Genomic DNA, 21601 nt, shown 5'->3' with positions numbered 1-21601 from the left:
TTTCGGGTAGAAGAATCGGCGAGAGCTTTATCAAGGCCAGCACGAAAATGTCCGTCACAACATCCGGCTTCATGATTTATTTATCCTGTGATGATGAGATAACACAGCTGCAATGAGAAAGCGAATTTGGCGGCAAAATAAATCGCGGTCGTAGGATCAAGCGATTTTTAAGTGAACGACAAGCAAGCAAAGAAAAAAAGTTAAACTTAAAATAGCTTTTTACAAAATAACACGCCACATGCACCGTGTAGCCATTAATATTTACAACTTTATTTTGATGGGCGGGTCTGAAAAATTGACTGCCGCCAAGTTAAAATTGCTAAGGATCTCAGTAGCACCCGTAAATTTAGTAAACAACAGCCTACCTAGCAATATAAGTGTTACCAACGCACCATTACGAAATGCTGAAGCTCATTTCAGTACCGTCACGCTTCGCGACGCGATGGAAATAGAAAAAATAAACTTTCTAATCCGAAAGTCTGCAGCGCCGACGTCAAAGATGGCTGGGAGGCCAGTGGCGAATCCAGAAGCCGCACAGAAACTTGTTTTCTGCATATTCTCCCCTCCCGCCAAGAGAAAGATAATTTTATCTAACAGTAGTTGCAGTCTGAAAAGGGGTAAAAGGGTGGAGGGGGGTCAGAGACCCCAAGCTTTGGCATTGGTTCCGCCACTGCTATAGAACTTCCCACTCTTAGATTGCAGCGTGGAAGTAAATGGGCGATTGCTCGCTATCTCTCTAGAACACACGCCGACTGCCGTTAGCGCTGTAATTGTTTCTGAGTGCGCTGTTGCCAAATATACTTGTTTTGAAATTGAAGGGTTGTGATATAAATTTTTTTACCAAGTTTACATTAAAATTTTCGTACGAATTCGTAACAATGGATGTGTGTGTGAATTATTACTTGCTTTAAGTTAAAAACAGGCGACATAGTAACAGATTAATCAGCGTGGTGTTCTAAAACATTATAAATTACTATATGGATTTTTAGAATGCTTCTCGTGCACTAAAAATTCCAAAGATGCACTTCTCCCGAACTTCTTCGTTAAGTGTTAGAGATCTGGCAACAGCGCACGCCTTAGTCGTGTGCTGCAATATAAGAGTGAGACGGTCTGTAGTGGATACAACTGCGTTATTTACGTGGCATCCATAATCACGCCAGTCACAATAGATTATTAAACATATCTGTGAACAGTTGTAAGGATTTTGAGTAACATTGCACCACTTCTGAAATAAACTCGGCTGCATTCGGTGCGTCCTAATGCAGGTCAATAATTACCAAAAATTGGTTGTCTGTAAAGTCGGTTTACGGACGATAGTTTAACGTGACAACGTCATAACAAAACATTGATGAAATGATTGCATACTTTTATGAATAAAATTGAATCATTTTTATTGAATTATCACTATTTTGTATGGATACAAAGAAGGAGTGAAATGAAATCTACTATTTAATTGATAAATTTACTTTTATTTGCACTCATTAATTCAAATATGTTTATTACTTTAACGAAGAGACTATTTTAACTATAACTTTTATACATGTTTGCTATTTAACTCCTTCCAATCTGTGTTATTCTGTTAAGGATAGGACTATGATAGGAAAAGTAGGAAACGAATGGGAGTGTTTCAAGTTTAATGTGCCTCGAAAAAGTCAAATCGATGGTTGTTCCAATCGAGTGGAAGAGAGATAGATGCGGAGCAAGCGTACAATGATCGTAACGGGACACAGCGCAACGGGACAATGTGCGTTACGGGACACTTTTTCGTGCGTGCAGCCGGCGTTCATGGATTTATTAGACGTTGTCACGTCAAAAAAGTGAACTAACTACGACGCGTTTCGCAGAACTGCTGTAAATTGCTGGGTACAGACGTTTCAGATCCACTAATATTTCATAATCCTGGTCCATAAACTTCACAGAAACCTTGCCTGTGGCTGTTCCATCGTCAAACCATCTTCATTCATCCTCGTCTTGGTTCGACACACCGTACACTTACAAAGCCTCCGAACCCGTTTGGAATATTTTTAATCTTAGCGTACAGATCGAGGACTTTGCAGCCCTAACCACAATTTAAAACATTCTGGTGAGCAGACAAGTATGACGGGAGAAAATGGGTTGGACGAGATTCAGTGCAAATGTAAAAGGCACTTAGAGCTATTTTTAACACGGGCATGACAACATATAACTGAAACTAAACATACTAACTAGAACGTATGTACAGTTGAAATCAGTACGTTAAACACTATCACCTAGCTACACGTATTTAATAGTTTACACAACGTCATGTTTTGTAAACCTCACAAGAAACGCGAGAGCGCAATGACGCAACTAACGCAAGAAAACGATAGTCGTTTGTAACAGTAGGAAAGTCGGAATGCGTTATCAACTTTATAACGTGACACTGCAGGAAAAAAAATTAATCCCCGGAATTCTTTTGCAAATTCATATTTATCACAAAAACTTACGAAAGAACCAAAAATTGGATTTAAAAGTGTTATTTACTTTCATAGTGCAAAAGTCTAAACAGTGAAACATTACGCACGTAATAAAAAAGAAAAAAAACGATATATGCTATACGCCTAAGGTCCACATTTAAATTCATATATAGACGGTGGAAACGTAAAAGTTTGATGTTGGGCAATGCCTACCTTGCTATTTTGCGTTTCGCGTAATTGATAAACTAGTATTCTACCACGCGGTTATTTTTTACGTTTTGAGTCTCAAGCTGGTTGCGTGGTTCATGTGCCCGGCCATGCACTAATCTACGATGACAACAGTCACAAACGCCGCAGAAGCGGGCGCACAAAGGCGTGTCTGGGCTCGTGTTTCCGCCCCCCATGTGAACACAAGGGCTCGGGAAAGCACAAAAGACAGGCCCGCCGGCCGCGACCCTTCTTTCCGCGCGCCCAAATTACGTTTGCGCTGAAAGCGTACGACACGGGGGAAGGCCGCCGTGTCCGCCCCTGGCGGTCGGAATTGCAATTTTACCCGGGGAACCCCCGCGCTTTGATTGTCCGTCGCACTGGCGCTCGGAATAGCAATGTTGTTGGGCCAAGGGGAGGGGGAAGATCCTTTGGATGTAATTTCGTTGCGTGCGCGATGTCACTCGTCTCTGTAAATACTGTTCTCCCCAAAACAGTTGGTGGATGAAATTAGGTTAAAGATGTGGTTGTGTGTAGGTAAATAGTGAGGGTAAAAGGTAGGAACGAAATGGATAGTGTGTAAGAAAGGAGGAGTGATATAATAGTGTTGAAAAGGGGTGGTGAAATAGTAGGCATTTAATATACACACAATATATATATATGTATAGATGTAGGTATATATATATATATTCAATGTATACGGGTAGGAAAGGTGGGGTGAACGTAGGGAGGAGATTTGGATTGGTTTAAGCCATTTTTGGGTGAGGGCTGCAAAGGGGGTGGATGAGTGGTGATAATTTATGTGTAAGAGTAGGCAAGTGGCGTGAGATCAGAAATCGTGCAAACATCAACTGATATACCTTAGTGATTGATATAGAATACTGGTTCATATATTAAAAAAATTTTTTTAATTTATTGTGAGCATAAGTGATAGAAATTGTGTTTATAAACTTTCATGTGTATTATTAAATTTATTAGGTTATGTGCCGGTATTTTTAATTTATTTTCATTATAAATTATTTATTATTATTAAATAAATAATTAAAATAAATTAGAATAAACATTCAGCATATTTAGTAATTATAATATTAATTTTTTTATCTAAAGGTATCTCGATTATTTTACCAAATTAAATGTTTAATTTTATACACGTCTTTATATCAATATTTATCACTGAGTATTTATTTATTTTTAATTTGTACTTTACCAACTGTATTTTATAATTTTATTTGAATTAATTATCCGCATGCAAAGTTAAAGTTAGTTGTTCGCTACTACGCCGCACATGTGAGTCACCTGGAGCGGCTGCAGGCGGGCGTAGTCCCGGAACACGAGCTGCCGGTCCGCCAGCAGCTCCGCCGGCCGCCGGTCCTCGGGCAGCTCCGCCCCCGACACCAGCGGCGAGAAGGTCTGCGAGGGGCAGACACAGGGTAGCAAACACCCCCGGCCGCACACAGTTCATCGCAACCATTAGACCAGCGACGGCCAGTCCCACTCGTTCCGAGAGCCAGGCGTCATCCCCAAACTAATACGAGGCCCACACACACATAAACATTCAATATCGTCTTTTAACAAAATGGTTATTTATAGAGGCCTGAAAAATTAGCGGGTTCATTTCGTGTTATGCTAAAATTCAAATAATTATACCTTAGTGCTGCTTCTGTCGTTGGTTCACTGTTAATCTGGAGGACTGAGTGCCAGTTAGAGACCCTCACTCATAGAAGTGTCGAATCACAGGCCACCCAGTCGAGACGACTCACAAGTCAGCAGCCAATGAACAGTTGGCATTTGCCCGAGTGTGTAGAGGATAGTGGAGTCTATCCTGGAGGTCACTGAACCCGCGAATTTTTCCTGTCTAGTTATTTATTATATGTATACGGAAAAATAAATAAAATATTGTATGACATGTAATCAAGAACAAAAAAAAACTCTTCTAAAAAGTATTTACACACACACACACACACACACACACACACACACACACACATTATAGGTGGGTCACGACTCGATTCTAATACTATCAGAAACCATCGAATAAACCATCAGAAAAGATAAGAAATATCGAAACAAATCGAAATGTGTGCAAACACATATATATTGTTAAGTAAATAACTGTTTTGCTACAGAGTGCTTATATTCTGTCAACTATTTTCAAATAAGAACAGAAATTGTTCATCAATAATCAATCGGTATCTTAAAAAAAGCTCATTTTTATACATATATTTACAATATTTGATGGTAAATTATATATAGGTAGGCCTACATAAGGAAGGGATAAGATACAAACAAGGTTTTTTACACCACCATGGACCGATAGACCGTGTAGGTATTCCTATAAGGAAATATGGGTCACCAGCTGATAAAGTTTGGGCACCACTGATTATAAAATTTAACAAATTATCGATTACAAATAAAAATAATATTTTTGAGTATTTCCGTGAAAATACTGTGGCTTCTGAACACTTCCTGCTACATATATGCAAACAAAAATGGCTAATACAAGACAGTATATACCTAATAAAAAATTTTGTTTAAAGATTTCATAGGCGGGCCACTTTTTGGCCATCACCTAATTAGATATTTATATTGTTTCCTGATCTAAGCAATGATACTGTATATGGCATACCAAAATTTACAGTAAGCTAAAACACTATCATTTATTACAATCTTCCATTAACATAAACTGCAACCGGTTCTGCAGCGAGTGCAGAGGTAAACAATCTCCACACTTAAAATATAAGAGAGAAAAAAATAAAATATAGGAGAGAAAAATGCACAGAAAAACCAATTAAGATTACACCGTTTGTGTTTCTTAATTATTTCAACACAAATATCCATTGACAAGAGTTAAAAGAATTTCCATTTGAAAAGTATGCCGTTTATAATCAATTTATGCAGTTCAGAGTGGATGGTTTGTATTTAAATATCAAAGGTGTTTGCCGATATTAAAAAAAGGGGAAAAGAGTTTAGTATTATGTATGGCAGTAATAATTTAAATGTTGATTAAATATTTTATTTTGTTTCCAGGTAGTTAATTTACAATTTTTTTGACAATCATGTATATATGCTAGAGTCCTATTAATATATATATCCCCCCTCAAATGAAAGCACACAAAAAAGTTACACAACGTTTTTACATGAAAAAAGAAAACTTTGGAATCCACCCGCATCAAAGCGACAAGCGACCAACCCGCAGGAACAACATCAATTTCAAGTAAATTAATCTGCAGCTAAACAAGTATTCGTGAATATTAACTAGTATTACAAATAACCTGGCCAGCTGCAAGTCTGTAAACAGCTGAGGGGCAGACGCCACATAAATTCAAGAACCTGCAGGGCCAGCAGTAAATCGAGAGTTCCCTGGACCACAATGAGCGAGAGAGAGAAAGAGACAAAAGAGAGGGACAGGGAGACAGCAACCAAAATCTGGAGTCCGAACCTAACATGCTGTAGCTACTACAAAAATCAACACAATCATCTGGTAGTGACAAGACGAGTTGCTGAGTAGAGATGAATGAGTGCTAGAGACATGCAAAATTCGCGGATTCATTTCGCGATAGGCTAGCATCAAAACAACCATACCTTCGTACCGCTTCTGCGATTGGCCCACATTTTATCCTGGGAACTGTGAGCCAATGGGAAACACTAAACCAAGAAAGTGCCGAATTACGGACAGCCTAGTTGAGACGTCTCACGCGTCAGTAGCCAATGAACAGGTGTCATTTCCGCGAGTATTTAAAGGACTGTGGAGTCTATCCTAGAGGTCAATGAATCCGCGAATTTTGCAGGTCTCTAGAATGACACATCATCGATGTTACGAATTGGAGGGGGGGGGGGGATAGAAAAAAAATCAAACAGGGCGTTCGTGAGACTACAAAACATTTAATAATGTGGCAATTAAAAAAAACCGACAGCTTCAGTATCTGGCAATAGTTATGACTAGAGGCAGGCATTTTTCGCGAATAAAACTGAACGCCTATTAGACTGCAACAAGGTATACGCGCACCAGCGGTTTCTTCCTTGTGATTGGCGGCCATCTGCGAGAGAAGTCGTTGCCTTAGTTGGCTGAGCCACTCAGGACGCATTTGCTTCCGCAATGAATTACTGTGATTGGTGTTTTAACAATCGTCATGTACCTGAAAGAAACTCATCCAATCACGAAACACAGACGATGCTACAATGTTTTAACTTTCGGCTTGTCCCGGAATCTTTTCGCGAAATATGCATGGCCCTAGTTATGACTAGAGACCCGGAAAATTCGCGGGTTCAATGACCTCCAGGATAGACTGCAATATCCTCTACACACTCGGGAAAATGCCAACTGTTCATTGGCTGCTGACTTGTGAGTCGTCTCGACTGGGTGGCCTGTGATTCGACACTTCTATGAGTGAGGGTCTCTAATTGGCCCTCAGTCCTCCAGATTAACAGTGAACCAATGACAGAAGCAGCACTAAGGTATAATTATTTGAATTTTAGCATAACACGAAATGAACCCGCGAATTTTCCGGGTCTCTAGTTATGACTGACCGTAAAACCCACTCTTTAAAAATAGTTTGTTCGTGTGCCGGAATTCTAAGGGGGAAAACAACATTGGTATTATTTAGCTGTGTCGAGGTTGGTAGCCGTGCTGTGGGACTCGGTACTCACGAGCGCTGGTCTGGCGGCGCGGTCGTCCGGGTCTTCGCTCCACACGAGGCCGTGCTCCACCAGGAACACTTGGAACACGTCCTGGTGCACGCGCACCCACTCCCGGCGCTGCCAGTCCGCGCCATCGTACTCCACCAGCACCTGCGACAAGCCCGTCCGTCCGTCCGTCCGTCGCCTGTCAGTGGCGTAGCCAGGATTTGTGTATGGGGGGGGGGGGGTGTTAAGAAGCATGGCATGTCCCCCCCTCCCCGTGTTAAAGCGGGGGGGTCCGGGGGTCCTAACCCCGGGAAAATTTGGATTTTAAGGTGTAAAATAGTGCTATTTTTTTTTTTTTTTTTAGCAGTTTTCGGTTCTTAAATTTAAATATTGTAATGGTAAAATTTTTATTAATTTTAATATGAAATTTGTTTGAGTGATGAATAAGAAATTAATTAAAGATTTGGTTCTAAGGGGGAAGGGGGGTGTTTGAACCCCTAACCCCCTCCCCTGGCTTAGCCCCTGGTCTCCGTGACACGTCCTTCAACACACACCTCGGCTCAGACTTGTTGCTGAATCAGGCAATACCGTCGCAGGGTGAGCTGCAACTGTACTGTCATAATCAGACCCCCCCACATCATTCTGTGGGGCCCCGTTGCTAGAAGTCATGATGCCCCCCCCCCCCAACCCGTTTTTTAAACAGAGATAAAAAAATTGTTTTTTTTTTCTTTACAGGTATGTATATTGTTTTAGTTATATATTATTTAACCTTTTCACAATTATTTTTAAAACACATTCAAAAAACTAGTTTTAAGTCAGTGTTTCGATTGTCAACGTAAATTGATTTTGAATAATGGCAAATTAATGAGTGTAAAGTGTTCTGCACTGTCAACATGGTGTCGCGTCAACTGGTGGTGGTTTTGTTACTCACAGTTGTAGATTCAGACACGTTCTGTACGCACAGCATATTCCGAATAATATTACTCTGGTGTAATATTTCATCGGTAACTAAATATAGGCCTTACTGTTTAACTGTTTTCTATGATTTATTTAAAATTGTCTACTTTTTTTTTCTTTCCTTCGCAGGCCCCTTAGACCCATGGGCCCCGTTGCCATAGCAACGGTAGCACCGGCCATGTGGGGGCCCTGACCTCTGTCACCGGAGCGTCTCTCGCCTGCTTCGTCCTGGGTCGCCTGCTGTGTTCGTCCTGAATACAGGCTGTCCACAAGGGAAAAAAAAAATTCGCACCAATTTAGGCGAGAAAAAAAGTACTAGATTTGAAGAAAAAAAGACTAAATTATAATTTGTTATGGTTTTAACAATTTAGGAAGTTATTATGACATTACAATGCTCTAACTTAAATATCACACCACACACACACACACATTCCATTGTTTTTAAAAATAATTACGCTTAATAATAAAACATATTGGAGTTACTGTAACATTATTATATTAAAGAAAAAAGTACTAGATCTGAGCGTAAATGTACTAGACCACTAAAAAACTTATGAAAGTACTAGATCTAGTACGAAAGTACTAACTGTGGAGACCCTGCTCCTATCGCGAGCATGCTGCCACGAGGCCAGACGAGGCCAGAGATCAGCACACTGCCCGGGGCTTCCCCCGAGGCGCTCGGCTCAAGGTCACACGTCGACAGGATCTCCAGATCCTCCAGAACAGTCGCCGGATCTGCGGAGCTGCGCGAGGGTAACGCCTCTCCCACAACACCAGGGCCCCCACATCATTCTGTGAGCCCCGTTGCTAGAAGTCATGATGCCCCCACCCCCCACTTTTTTTTAACAGAGATAAAAACATGTTTTTTTTTTAGTTATTTACATTGTTTTTGTTATATTTTTTTGTTGTATTTTTTTTTAACATGGCGGTTACATTCTTCACAATTATTTTTAAAACACATTAAAACTAGTTTTAAGTCAGTGTTTCGATTGTCAACGTAAATTTATTTTGAATAATGGCAAATAAATGAGTGTAAGTGTTCTGCACTGTCAACATGGTGTCACGTCAATTGGTGGTGGTTTTGTTACAGTTGTAGATTCAGACACGTTCTGTACGCACAGCATATTCCGAATAATATTACTCTGGTGTAATATTTAATCGGTAACTAAATTTAGGCCTTACTGTTTAATTGTTTTCTATGATTTATTTAAAATTGTCTACTTTTTTGTTTTAAGTTTTTTTTTTCTCCTTCGCAGGCCCCCTAGACCCATGGGCCCCGTTGCCATAGCAACGGTAGCACCGGCCATGTGGGGGCCCTGCACAACACACAACCCCTCCCCCCCTCCTTTCCGCTATTCTTCAACGACGATAGAGTCCAATAGGGATCCACACACAACTTAGAACTGTCATAAGTTAGAAACGCGTAACACACAGCTTACAACTCATACCTCAGAAACACACAACGCCGACCAGATAACTCAAAACTATCACCAATTACAAACCACATTACTAAGAATAGGCTAAACGTAGAAAAAAAAGTATCTTGGTGTGTTTCTAAGTTACATGTATTTTAAGCTGCGTGCTAAGTTATGACAGCAATCCGTCCAATACCCGACAGCTTCAAGGGCGCTGTCTCACCAGTCCGATAAATGATAGCAGATGTGTCCGGTATCAAAATTTGTAATTAGCCGCCTTCAAAACGGACTGAAAAAAAAAAGCATCTTCGGCACACCTGTTCAGCATGGTCACTTAGCAGCTTGCGTACTGCATTAAATCAGAATTGAACGTGTGTGCGTTATTATCCTCGATTGAACTGCGGCAGGTGAAACGTGAAGTGCACATGCCGGAGGCGATGCGATCTGAGGACGTAGCACGTAGCACGTAGCACGCGGCTCGGGTTCAGGCCACGGCCGCACGGGCGAGTCACGCAGCGCGCGGCGCCGAGTCGTGACCGTGATCTCCCGTCCCAGACACGCGCGATCACGAGTCACGACTCCCGCCGGGGGGCCCCCCCCCCCCCTTCCTACCTTCCTTCTCGCGCGGCCGAACAATGGCCAGTCTCGCCGCAGGAGTGGAGGGGGGACTGACGTCACGACACCCCTCCCCCCACTGCACCGCCGCGGTCACCCTACCCCGCCTCCCGTTCCCGCGGCGCCAGCAGCTCACGGCGCGCTAGTTGCTGTGCGTGGGCCACTACATAACACACGAACGCAACTGTCAATATCCCCCGCTTGTAATTTGAATTCCCCCCCCCCTCCTTTCCACACACCCACGTCAACGCAAGATAAACTACGTGACTAGGCAGTGGCTCCCCTCCAAAAAGCAACACATTAGACCAACTTAAAATTACTAATGTATGGTTCGATTTATGACCACCGAATATGTAAAATTAGAGAGAGCCGTTCCTTTTAATCACGTATTAGGACTATCGTAAGCAGCGGTGTCGTACCGAAGATCTATTTTTTTTACAAGCGCCACTTCATTTAAGAATTTAAGAAAAAAAAAAGGGTGTGTTTTATGGCATCAAATTTTTGAAAAAAAAAATAAAAAATTGTTGTGAATTTTTGGCCCTCCTCTCGTGCCCCGAACGCTTTTCAGTTTTTTATTTATATTCCACCCCCCCTCCTCCAACCGAAACAGGCCCATCAAAAATGTATTGACATGGCTTCGACAAATACCGGATACGCCCACGTAACCAGGGAAGATCCTGTTTGAAAATGCCATTTAAAAATAAAATTAAAAATGTGGCCTAGTTTATCTCCCAACAATAAGAGTTTTCTAGGGGGAACGGGAGTGCAGAAACGGTGTCCTCAGGTAAATAAACACACAATTAAAATCATTCGTCGTGTATTGATAATCATAGCGTCAGTTACATTTGTGATCATCAAATCATAAGGTATATTAATTATATTCTTAAATTTATTGCAGCTCCATCTTTCTTAATAGGAGAGATATATTCCACTCTCCAAAACCAACCCCTCCGTGTGCAAGGTCATGTATGTTTCACGACTATAGGTATTACTAAACTTAAGAATGTTTGAATTCATCGGCCACTGTAATAAGTCTCGTATAGTTTATGTAAGTACAGAATAAAATAAGGGTCACTGCAGATTTATAATCACTGCTATTAATAATGCTTCGATGCCAAGTACACAATGAATACACTGACATTTATTTAATAATGGCTTTAAGGTTTATTAAAAAAAAAAAAAAAAAAGCGAGTCTTTCAGTGCTCGTTAGAGATGAGTAATATATATAACCTTGGTAACAAGCAAATTCATGTGTTCTCATGTTGCAAATATACTTATAATACGGGACTCGGGACACAAAATTTAGCGTAGAGTTATTTAAAATAATGCCGAGCGTGATAAATATACACGCATATTGTGTTTTCAACTAAATTTCTGAACGCGAATCACACATACTTTCCGCACCCGCCGCTAGATTCGCTGCCTGAACACCAACGTAAACTATAGAATCATTAGATTTGCAGAGCTATAAGTTAAACTATATAATGAAATGGCTCCGATAAAAAAAAACTTGGGGAAAAAATAATAACCGGCTCTGAATCTGATTTTCTACAAGGAATTTTATTCAAATACTGCCCATCTTGTAAACAATTAATACTATAAATTTCCCTTTGGTTTAGTGAACTTTAGTTCCTAACATTCACCAAAGATGGCATCACCGTAGTTACACATTTCCGTTTCATGCGACGTCAGTTCTATTCGCGAAATTACTCTCACCAAATGCCGTTCGCCGAGAGCTAAGATTTTACACATTATGTTTTGGAAAACTATTGTGTTTGTTTCGTCTTTTCGTTTTGACGTGTTTTTGTCTCGTTTCCACTGTTGTGCTGAATTTTTTTGGGGTTCAATATTTTTGTGCTGTCATCATTTGTGAGGTTTTTTTTTTTTTTCGTTCTGTTAGTCCAGTTTTCTTTGTTTTTCTTTGTTTGTTGACCATATTCCTGTTATGGAATATTATATGGTGTTTATATCCTGTTGACAAAAGCAATTTTTTTGCTTAATTTGTGTTTTTTGTAGTTTTCTTCTACAGACATGCATGTGCTTAGCAATAGCTATGTCCAAAATCTTACATCAATCATTAAAAAAAAATCAAACTAACCCAATTCGGTAAATTCTCATGGAACATCTCCAAAACAATGTTTCCAGACTAATTTTTCTTTATCTTGACTTATGATTTATTCAAACAACATAAACATTTAGTTGAACTAAATCGTTTCGTGTCATAACGTATTTTTTTCCCCTATAAATTACACAGAATAATTAAAATTATGTATTATAGTGATGCTGACACAACCTCAGTTTCATGAGCATCCTAAATATGTTTCTAGCCACGATAATGGGGTGATATAATAGCGGAAGGACGCCATTTTTTAAACATTTTTTGTTGGGGGGGGGGGGGGGAATTATACAATAGGGTAATGAATACAATTCAAACTATATAATATTGCTATAGCGACGTTGACGTTTGCACTGCTGAAACTCCGATCTAGACATTTTCAAGTACACAGGTTATATTTGCGAGACAGAGAGTTTCGCAAGCAAAACGAGTTTCACAGTGTCATATACGATAAGTGATGCTGAAACTTAACCAATCTTAGTTAATGTTTCCTTGAAAAATAAACTTAATAAATTAAACTTTTTTTTTTTTTTTTTTTTTTTTTTCACAGAACAAAGTTGAATTAGTGTCGGGACACACCTAGCCAGGGGTGTATTTGCGTTTGTGAGGCGGGATTATAAGTGCGACGTTTGCTGGTTCTTTTAGCGCGGTATCGCCTCTCAATGCAAGATTCTGAACTGGCGCACAATCTTTACGTCGCGCACACGGCAGCTATGAGATTTGAGCTGTAACCGTAACATTATGTGGCTGAGAAATGAAGATAAAAGTATAATGCAACATGGAAGTTCCTTGAGTGCTTTTAAAAATCTGTACTGGATGTTTAATGCCTAAAATTTATGTTTTAAAAAAAAACGTTTAGCCATTTGCATACTTATAAAAATACAGTTTAAAAACGAAATACGTAAACAAAACAATTCATCCGCCCTCTGCGTATCTTAAAATGTTTTTAGCTAACTGACACTCCTCTGATACTTTGATAAGTTTTCATATTCAATGGTTCTTCTCATATGTACGTTCAGGTAGGCGAAGGCCTTATTATCACACTAGTTGGCAGTCAGAACGGCGCATGAAATACGGATTGAAAAAATATCTAAACTATAATATTCACTTAGCAAGTTTAAATGTGCCATCAAACATTCAGAAACAAAAAAGGTCGCTGCTGGTCAGCTGGAAGAAAGAGAAATCGATGGCTCGGACGACGTAGTTCCACAGCCGCCGCACAGGTGGCAGCACGCTGCGGCCCCGCCGGAGAAACATGGCCACCCTCGCGAGACCACGCCTCCTGGAGTTCGCCTGGCTCCGCCCAACTGCACAGCGCCAGCGGCGCGAGTGCTTGCGGTGGCAAGTCCCGCCCACAGGCACCGAGGTTACCACGGTTACCATGGTGACCGAGCCGAGATGCTGCCTAGCGGAATAAACCCGACTTCACTTGGCAACCTCAGTGCGCCGCGGACGGTTGAGAATCAGGCGGTACCGAACGTCGCTAGTAAGGAAGGTGAATTGGATACCCGTGCGACTGAATATCTTGAGTGATTCATTTTCTTCTTACTTGATATTTTATGCGAAAATTAGAAGATATAAATACCAGGCTACTTATTATCTATTTAGGAGGCGAGTGGAAAAAAATGTCCAGGATGTGATTAATCGTAAGTACGGTGATTGAAAATAAGAAACATATGTTTAAATTCTGAGGCAGTTTTCAAACAGAAAATTATTCATTAAAATTGCCCAGGAACGTATTGGTCCAAAAAAAAAAAAATTGTCACTTAGGTATTGTAAAATAAGTTTTTGTAAACTCTGAATCGGCCAGGTCGATGCGAGAGAGCGCTTTTACAATTTGATATTTACATAGCGTCTTATTTATTAAATAAACGCGTAGGGTATTTTACAATAATAATCAATACAGTGACGTTTAACATGCAAATTATTTTATGACAGGTAAAAAAAAAAAAACTTCTGTATAAAATTTTGTTCATAATACATTTAAAGAGTTTTGTTGTGTTTATGTACATTAGTTTCATGGCCAAAATTAATATTCGTAGGTTTTAAATAGCTAAATATAATTACTTAAGAAAATCACGTAATTTTTTATAACTCCCCCACCCAAGTAATATATTTTTATTTTTACGAAAACGTGAAATTTTGTATAGGTAGAAAATGTCAATATTGGATTTCTTTATTTAGCGGTTTCCAGTTAAACATATTTATTTGTTACGGACTCACCATGTGGCGTATATTAACTTGGCTGAAGTTCATAACTTTGCCCCGGCTAAAACTTTTTTTTTTTTTTTTTTGGTAATACGGTGAAGACAGTGAACGACGCAGAAAATTAACTATTTGTTATGGTCATAGGTTGGCCTAAAGGTGTTAGGTTATGCCATTATATAAAAACAATTATGTCTTATTTTAGCCGAACATGAAAGTGTTTACTTTATTTCTACAAACATATTTTAAAATTCAATTAATTGACTGCATCCTCTATAAATTAAACCTACGTTGCTATTTGCGCGCCTACCAGACTAATTTTTACACGCTTTATATTAGCTTCACCTGTATGTTTGTAACCGACTCCTTTGGGTGCGATTTTGACCCACTTAAACGGCCAGATTTCATTCAAACTTTGTAGATTTGTCGATGACCGATGACAATACACTAATTTGATAAGATCATTCAATTAAAACTGAAGTTATAGTTTTAACAATCATACTTTGCGGCTATGCAGTTTTTAATTATTGAAACAAAACATAAACCATTTTAACAAGTGTTTTGGTTGTTCCGTATTGCAAAATACTATATAATCCTAAACATATATGGTAAGTATTCACAGCAACGAACGAACACAAAAAAATCAAGGTTACCAACATTTTTCTTTCGAAAATTTGAAACTGGTATGTTGTTAGGTTGCTTATAAATACCACACAGTTCCCTGATTACCAAAGAAAATAAGAGCGTTAGTTATTAATGATTTCATTCTAATGTTTACGTCTTCGTGCCGCAAAATTATTCAAGCGACAACGTGTTCTCGGTGGCTACGATTACCGACGTGACGCGTCAGTGTGGCGAGTCACTGGTTCGATGCGCTTTTCAAGTGGTTCCAGCCCCACTGTATTATAATCTCATTAAGCATAACCAGGTGTATGTCCTGTTCCAGGTCATTGTTTTATTTTCACTTTTAACATGGTTTCACTTGTAGACTTTTAGTGACCGAAGGTAAAAAAAAAGTAGTGCATAATTTAATTTGCATAATTAGCTGTCAAAGTTGAATTATTAACGTATTTGTGCAGTATGGATAAGAACCAAATTGAATGAATAACTTGAAAACTTTTGTGTTTAATAGCACCGCGTGGTATGTTTACAATTTATTTAATTTTATTTAACATATTAAAATTATAAAAATTCTGCTGATTTTAAAAGCCTAGCTAAAATTAAATAATTTTTTGCTAAAAAAATTAAACCAAATCACATAATAGCCAGTAACATTTACTTCAAATCTAAAAAGTAACAGTTTTATATTCCATTTCATTATACTTATCCATACTGTACAAAAAAACGTTAAAAATGCAACTTTGCCAGCTAATTATGCAAAAATGTATGTAATATCTATGTATATATATATTTTTCATTTTGTGAAAGTTCAGCCACTAAAAAAGTCTGCAAGTTCAACTGTGTGGAACGTAAATATAAAATAATGACATGTAACTGGATATAAACCCTTAAAGGCCTTTTCACAATACCGCGATGCGACGCGATCTGGCGACGCGATGTAGCGAAGGCAGCGACGTAAATATATGTCGCCAGCTAGTGCACTTCATAATAGCGCGACGCGATCGCCATGCAGCTGGCGAAAAAAAACCGAACCAGCCTGCACTCTGCTGGGGATATTTTGCAACATGGTTGTAAACAAAAGTTTTTGGCGATAATATTCAGATTGTTATTATATTTGTACACTGACTGACTGGTAGAAGCATTTAATTATGGATTGGAATCGCGAAGCCCATAATATATTTCTAACCAAGCATTATTTTTCTCCGTCTGATTACAATATTTGTTACTAGAAACATCGTACAAACACGGCTTTTTCTGAACATCAATCAGACGCTCTTCAAAACTAATTTCAATTGAATAAAATCTATGTGTTGTTTACTAACATTACTTAGATGCATCAAAACATCGTTTCTTAACCCTTGTTTTCAGTTCTTCTTCTTCTTTACCACAATCTTGTTTCTGATTGGCTGTTATTTCTGACGTCATTAGCGACATCGCCGAAGCGACGAAGCAGCCTCGTCGCCAAGTGAACTGTCGCGCATCGCGGGCGATGTAGTTGTGATTGGCTGGTTTGGTATGACGTCACGTCACATCGCGTCGCGTCGCGGTATTGTGAAAAGGGCTTAAAGCCGTATTTTTTAAAAGCAATACACATTTCTCCGAGGGCAACTAATGTCACGACCTGAGACAAAAGATCAGTATTTTGAATGAGCTTGGAATCTTAGGGTACAGAGGCCGTGTTTTATTTGGCAGATTTTGCAGACAAGAGGGTCACACGATTAATCGCTTTCGTAAATTCGTTTTTCGTATTTTGTATCAAACGGAAATGATAAAATTAAATAATTACGAATTCTCCATGTTGGTTTTAAACTTTATACTGAAAAAGTGCACTGTTTTAGTGCACATTAGTTTTTTTACTTTTATTCCAATGCAAAATATCACTTATTTTAACTTTAAACTCAAACTCAAGAACTAGTGAAGGAATTTAGGTGGAAGAAAATAAAAGGCAGAGAGGCAAGTTAGGATGAATAATGAGGATAGGAAAAGTTGGGATACAGAGGAAAGCCTGGTAGCAAATAAAAAAAAATATTTATCCTACTTATGGTTATGAATAAAACTGTATTTCGGCCATTAGGTGCGTTCGTGTTCACTGTGCATGACATGTTTGCCGTACGTAAAAGGGAGAATCATGATAATTACCGCTCCAGGGAGAATGTTTACTTTTTATAATGTAGGTTTCTGTAGGTGTGGGGCCAATATTTGTTTTACGCACTTGAGAATTAAATAATGAAAAAATTAAGGAGTGTTGTCTCCATCTTTGACAAATTGATTACGTGCACTGAATCGCAGTTTTAGGCTCTAAATCGACCAGGTTAGGACCGTATATAGCTTTGAGATTCGGAGACTGAATTTACGGAGTTCGCATACAGCCCTGTTACGTGAACACGAACCAAAACTCCGTAAAACTAAAACCGAAATCTTAAAATAGGCAAGGTTTGAAACACGGCTTTAAACTTTAATGTGCAATTACAAACTTATGTTCACTACACGATACTGTAATTACTATTGATTGGAGGAAAGAAAATATAGAATTGTTATATTGGTAACAGTGAAAGACAAAATAGCGCCGTGAAAATAAATACGAACGATAGTGAGATTTGGAGCGACGGTAGCGGTCGTGGTACGAGTAAGAGTGAAGTAATAAATGGAATGGAATATCTTCATAAAGTGAATAAATAACTACACAATAAGTATTTAGAACGTCGTTAGAAATTATTGGATGTGTGTGGTAATGAGTGTAGCATTCACGAGAGAACAAAGCCGGGTTTATTTATATTGAACTAGGTGCCCGACCCGGCTTCGCACGGCTATATTAATGGAAAAAAATTAAGCCACATCTCCCATTTACAGTAATGGTAAATAAAAAAATTCAGTGAAAATTTATTAAAATGCTGTATAATGTACCGGAGAGAAAATGAATGGCACCGATGGTTTCCCGACTCGTGCACGCAACGTACAACTGATGTACCCGTACTTCGCTACGGCAGTCTACAGGCAGATCACTCTTGCGCCGCTCATTATACATGCCCCTCCTTGTGGGTACGCCACTGCCGCGCGATGCCCGTTGCCATGGAGACGCAGAAGGCATGAACAATGCAAAATCCTGTTGTGGAGACAAAGTACCCACTGTTGCCTGGACTTAAAATCATAATTAATAACACCAATCAACATTGATAATCAGTTTATTATTAATTATAAATTATTAAGACCATTAATCGAAATAAAAACTATCCTATCTCTCAAGTTGGAAAAAATTACACATAAATGCTAATTTTCATCGAAATCGGTTGACTTGGTGAAGAGTTCACTGGAAACAAACATCAGGACACTGGATTTATATATATATATATATATATATATATATATATATATATATAAAGATTAATATGATTAATATAATGTAAGAATATGTGGTTGTAATATTGTAGTAGTGAACAGGAAAGCGAGTTCCTGTTTCTTGATATATAATGAAATGGAGTAATTGCACATTTTTTGGCGTTAATTTAATAGATACAAAATAAAAATTGAAAGTAAAGGACTATTTGCCCTAAAGCCAAGAAAAGTGTTTTTTTTCATATCTCTTAAATGTTTGTGTTTTATGTGCATTTCGTTTGCTGGGTTAGGTGAGAGGTGTGTTATGTGTGTTTCATTTGCGATGTTAGGTGAAATATTTACTTTGGTTAGGTGAATCATAAAATTTATTAGGTAATGTAAAAACGGCTCGTTATCGGTTACTTTTGTAATCGTTGAAGTTATAAAAACAAAGCGAATGTTATGTGAGGGTAGGTCAGCAATTATATACATATATATACACACATATATATAATATATACATACGTTTACATCGCAATACGGTAGGGATATTGATAAAGTCAACAAAACTGTGCTGGGGTAATTACGACGTGTATGTTCTTACGGTACAAAAGGGTAAGATTCACATGCTTGTTTTATTTTGCACAAGACGATGATGTTGAGAAAATTAAAAGAGTACGGAAATATTTCCGATATCGTGTTCTACACCAGAATAGTTAGGGCTGAAGTATACTTTACGATACCCGAGAAGTTTAAATCAAAGTAAAAAAAATAAACACTGAAAATATACAAATGTGATACCGCAAACAGGACGGAACTGTAACATAGAATATGATACCGTAAGTATTATATGAATGGTACCGTGATTTTTACTAGGATAGGTAGGGCTTATAGTATTCTTTACGACACTGGGGCGTTAAAATCAATTTAAAAATTAATAATTAAATTTTAAAACGCGGTATCGCAAAGTATACTAAACCGGGCGGGATTATATAGTATTCAATACGATACAGTGGGAAGTAAATCTTTGGTATCGTGTTTTATACTAGAATAGGCAGGGCTGTAATATAGAATGCGATACCCGATAGTTAGTGTAATAAAGTATATATTTTGTGCAAAAGATGCACTTGAATGTTTTCGCGCTTGTTCCGTAAGAATGTAGGGGTAGTAATGACGTCAGCGCCGCCATGTTGGTTATGTCATCAATATTGTCGTGGTATCGTTATCTAGACTACTCCCGTAACATGCAGTGGAATGTAAATTTGTTATTATAGTTAGTAATGTAACTTAGGCCTAAGTCACTTTCAAACACCTAAGCCTCATATAAATGCATTACTTCCATTGTGGCTGCATTTACTAAGGGACGTAGGGTTTCATGTGCTTGCATAATGTATTCGGATACAGCCAATGACTCTCAGCAATGTCACAGAGTTAGAACATCACAGCTAATAATTGACGACGAAGCCGTTGAAGTGACAACACAAAGGCTGACGAAATTGCAAGAAAACGATCTGTGAACTTCTCGCGTTCTTCAAGGTGAACAAAAATTTTTATTTTGAATGCATTGGTTTGTACATTATACATAAATATTTTAGTAATTTATATTTTACAAAGATTGAGATAAGTGAAAATAATGGAATTTAAGGAAGATTTCGTCCATATACCAATCGTCGCTTAACAAAACAATGTAAAACGTAACGTTGAATTCAAATGTTTTTATTGAAATAACTGAAAGAAATTTAGTAAATTAAAGAAAATTATAAAGTTGCACAAGCTCATTAAGGTGATAGATTAGAACGGAGATTGACAATGATTGAGTGTGAAAAACGGGAGTATCCAGAGAGAAGCTACTGGATCAGTCAAACTTCCCACCAAGTTTCCTGCATGACCACTCAACCGACGTGGCGAAAAAGGATTGACATGCCCCAGTTGGTCTCGTCCACCATAAAAGGCCTGCCACATTCGCGCAGTCTCGTCTGACTGTTGGATGCGGGTATGGCATTTGATTGGTTCACGTGACCCGTGACGTCAGATGCTGATGGTGCAGTCGCGTGGAGCGGATCTGTCTGACGTCATACATATTCACAAATGAGAAAGCACGATAAGTGTAAACAAACTATAAGCGCGCGAAAAATAATTGTTTACAAACAACAATTCTAATTGTTTATGTAATTTCGTTTTGGGCACCATTCTGTTGGATTTGTTCTCCGTTCTTTGAAACGGAAAACGAAGTACCCGATAAATAAAATAAAATGGTAAATGTGTGTAGGCATGAAAATAACAGGTTTGGTCCAAATATATACATTTAACAGTTATATTAAAAAAAAGTATAAAAAATTCTATTCGAATATATATTGAAAATAATCTATATTTTGTATGAAGTTCTCGAGTAAAGCGAAGATGAATATCTGTAGCAATCTATCATGCTTGCCTCTATGTATTGTTACGAACGCAGACAGGACGGCAACTCGCGCCAGGTTCGAAGCTGGCTGGCGGCCTTGCCAGGCCACTGGCGCCGTGTCACATGCCGTCCACTGACTTAAGGCATGCCGCGCGTGCCAGGCTGGATTAAAAGGGTCATCGCTACCCCCCTTACCCCCTCCGCACCTCGCGCATAGTCCTGCCTCGACGCTGTTATCTACCGCTGAGCGACCGTGGGAATTCCGCGGGGGCCGCCGCGCGGAATGGCGCGAATGGACGCCGCCCTTCTGGACTGTTCGGGCGTCGGGTCTGCCCGGGATGACACGCCACAGCCGCTCTCGTCGGTTCTGGAAAGACGACCCATTAGTACAGTTCCGGAGTTCCGAGATCGAAGGTGCGACATCGGCGAAGAGGGTGAGAGGTAAACCTCTCCCCCCCCCCCCCCCCCAGATTGGCGCGACGCGGAGGTCGATGGATATATAATGCGGCGCCTGAGTGGTGCGAGACTGTGTGGACAAGTGTGAGGTAAGGGGCGAACCTCTGTTGAGCCTAGCTCCAGTGAGGAGTGCAAACTGCGGGACCTGACAGACATTTGAGTCACTTGAGAAGAAACATTTGTAAGTACCAGTGATTTGTGATCGGACATTTTTAAGTACAATTATTTATTACCAATG

At 39.2% G+C, this 21601-nt stretch overlaps 1 protein-coding gene across 1 annotated transcript in view; it reads right to left on the bottom strand.

Moving 5' to 3' along the window:
- Positions 1 to 21601, bottom strand: part of LOC134533177 (lysine-specific demethylase 3A) — a 411862-nt gene that overhangs the window by 335123 nt on the left and 55138 nt on the right. The window contains exons 2-3 of the mRNA XM_063370546.1: positions 7290 to 7430; positions 3939 to 4052 (exon numbers count right to left, since the gene is read on the bottom strand). Coding sequence (XP_063226616.1) covers positions 3939 to 4052; positions 7290 to 7430 — 255 coding nt within the window. The remainder of the gene's footprint in view (positions 1 to 3938; positions 4053 to 7289; positions 7431 to 21601) is intronic.

This window comes from Bacillus rossius, chromosome 1 (genome assembly GCF_032445375.1).
Source record: "Bacillus rossius redtenbacheri isolate Brsri chromosome 1, Brsri_v3, whole genome shotgun sequence".
In the NCBI taxonomy this organism is placed as follows: domain Eukaryota; kingdom Metazoa; phylum Arthropoda; class Insecta; order Phasmatodea; family Bacillidae; genus Bacillus; species Bacillus rossius.
The sequence above is the reverse complement of the archived record's forward strand: the minus strand, read 5'-3'. Positions and strand labels throughout refer to the sequence as shown.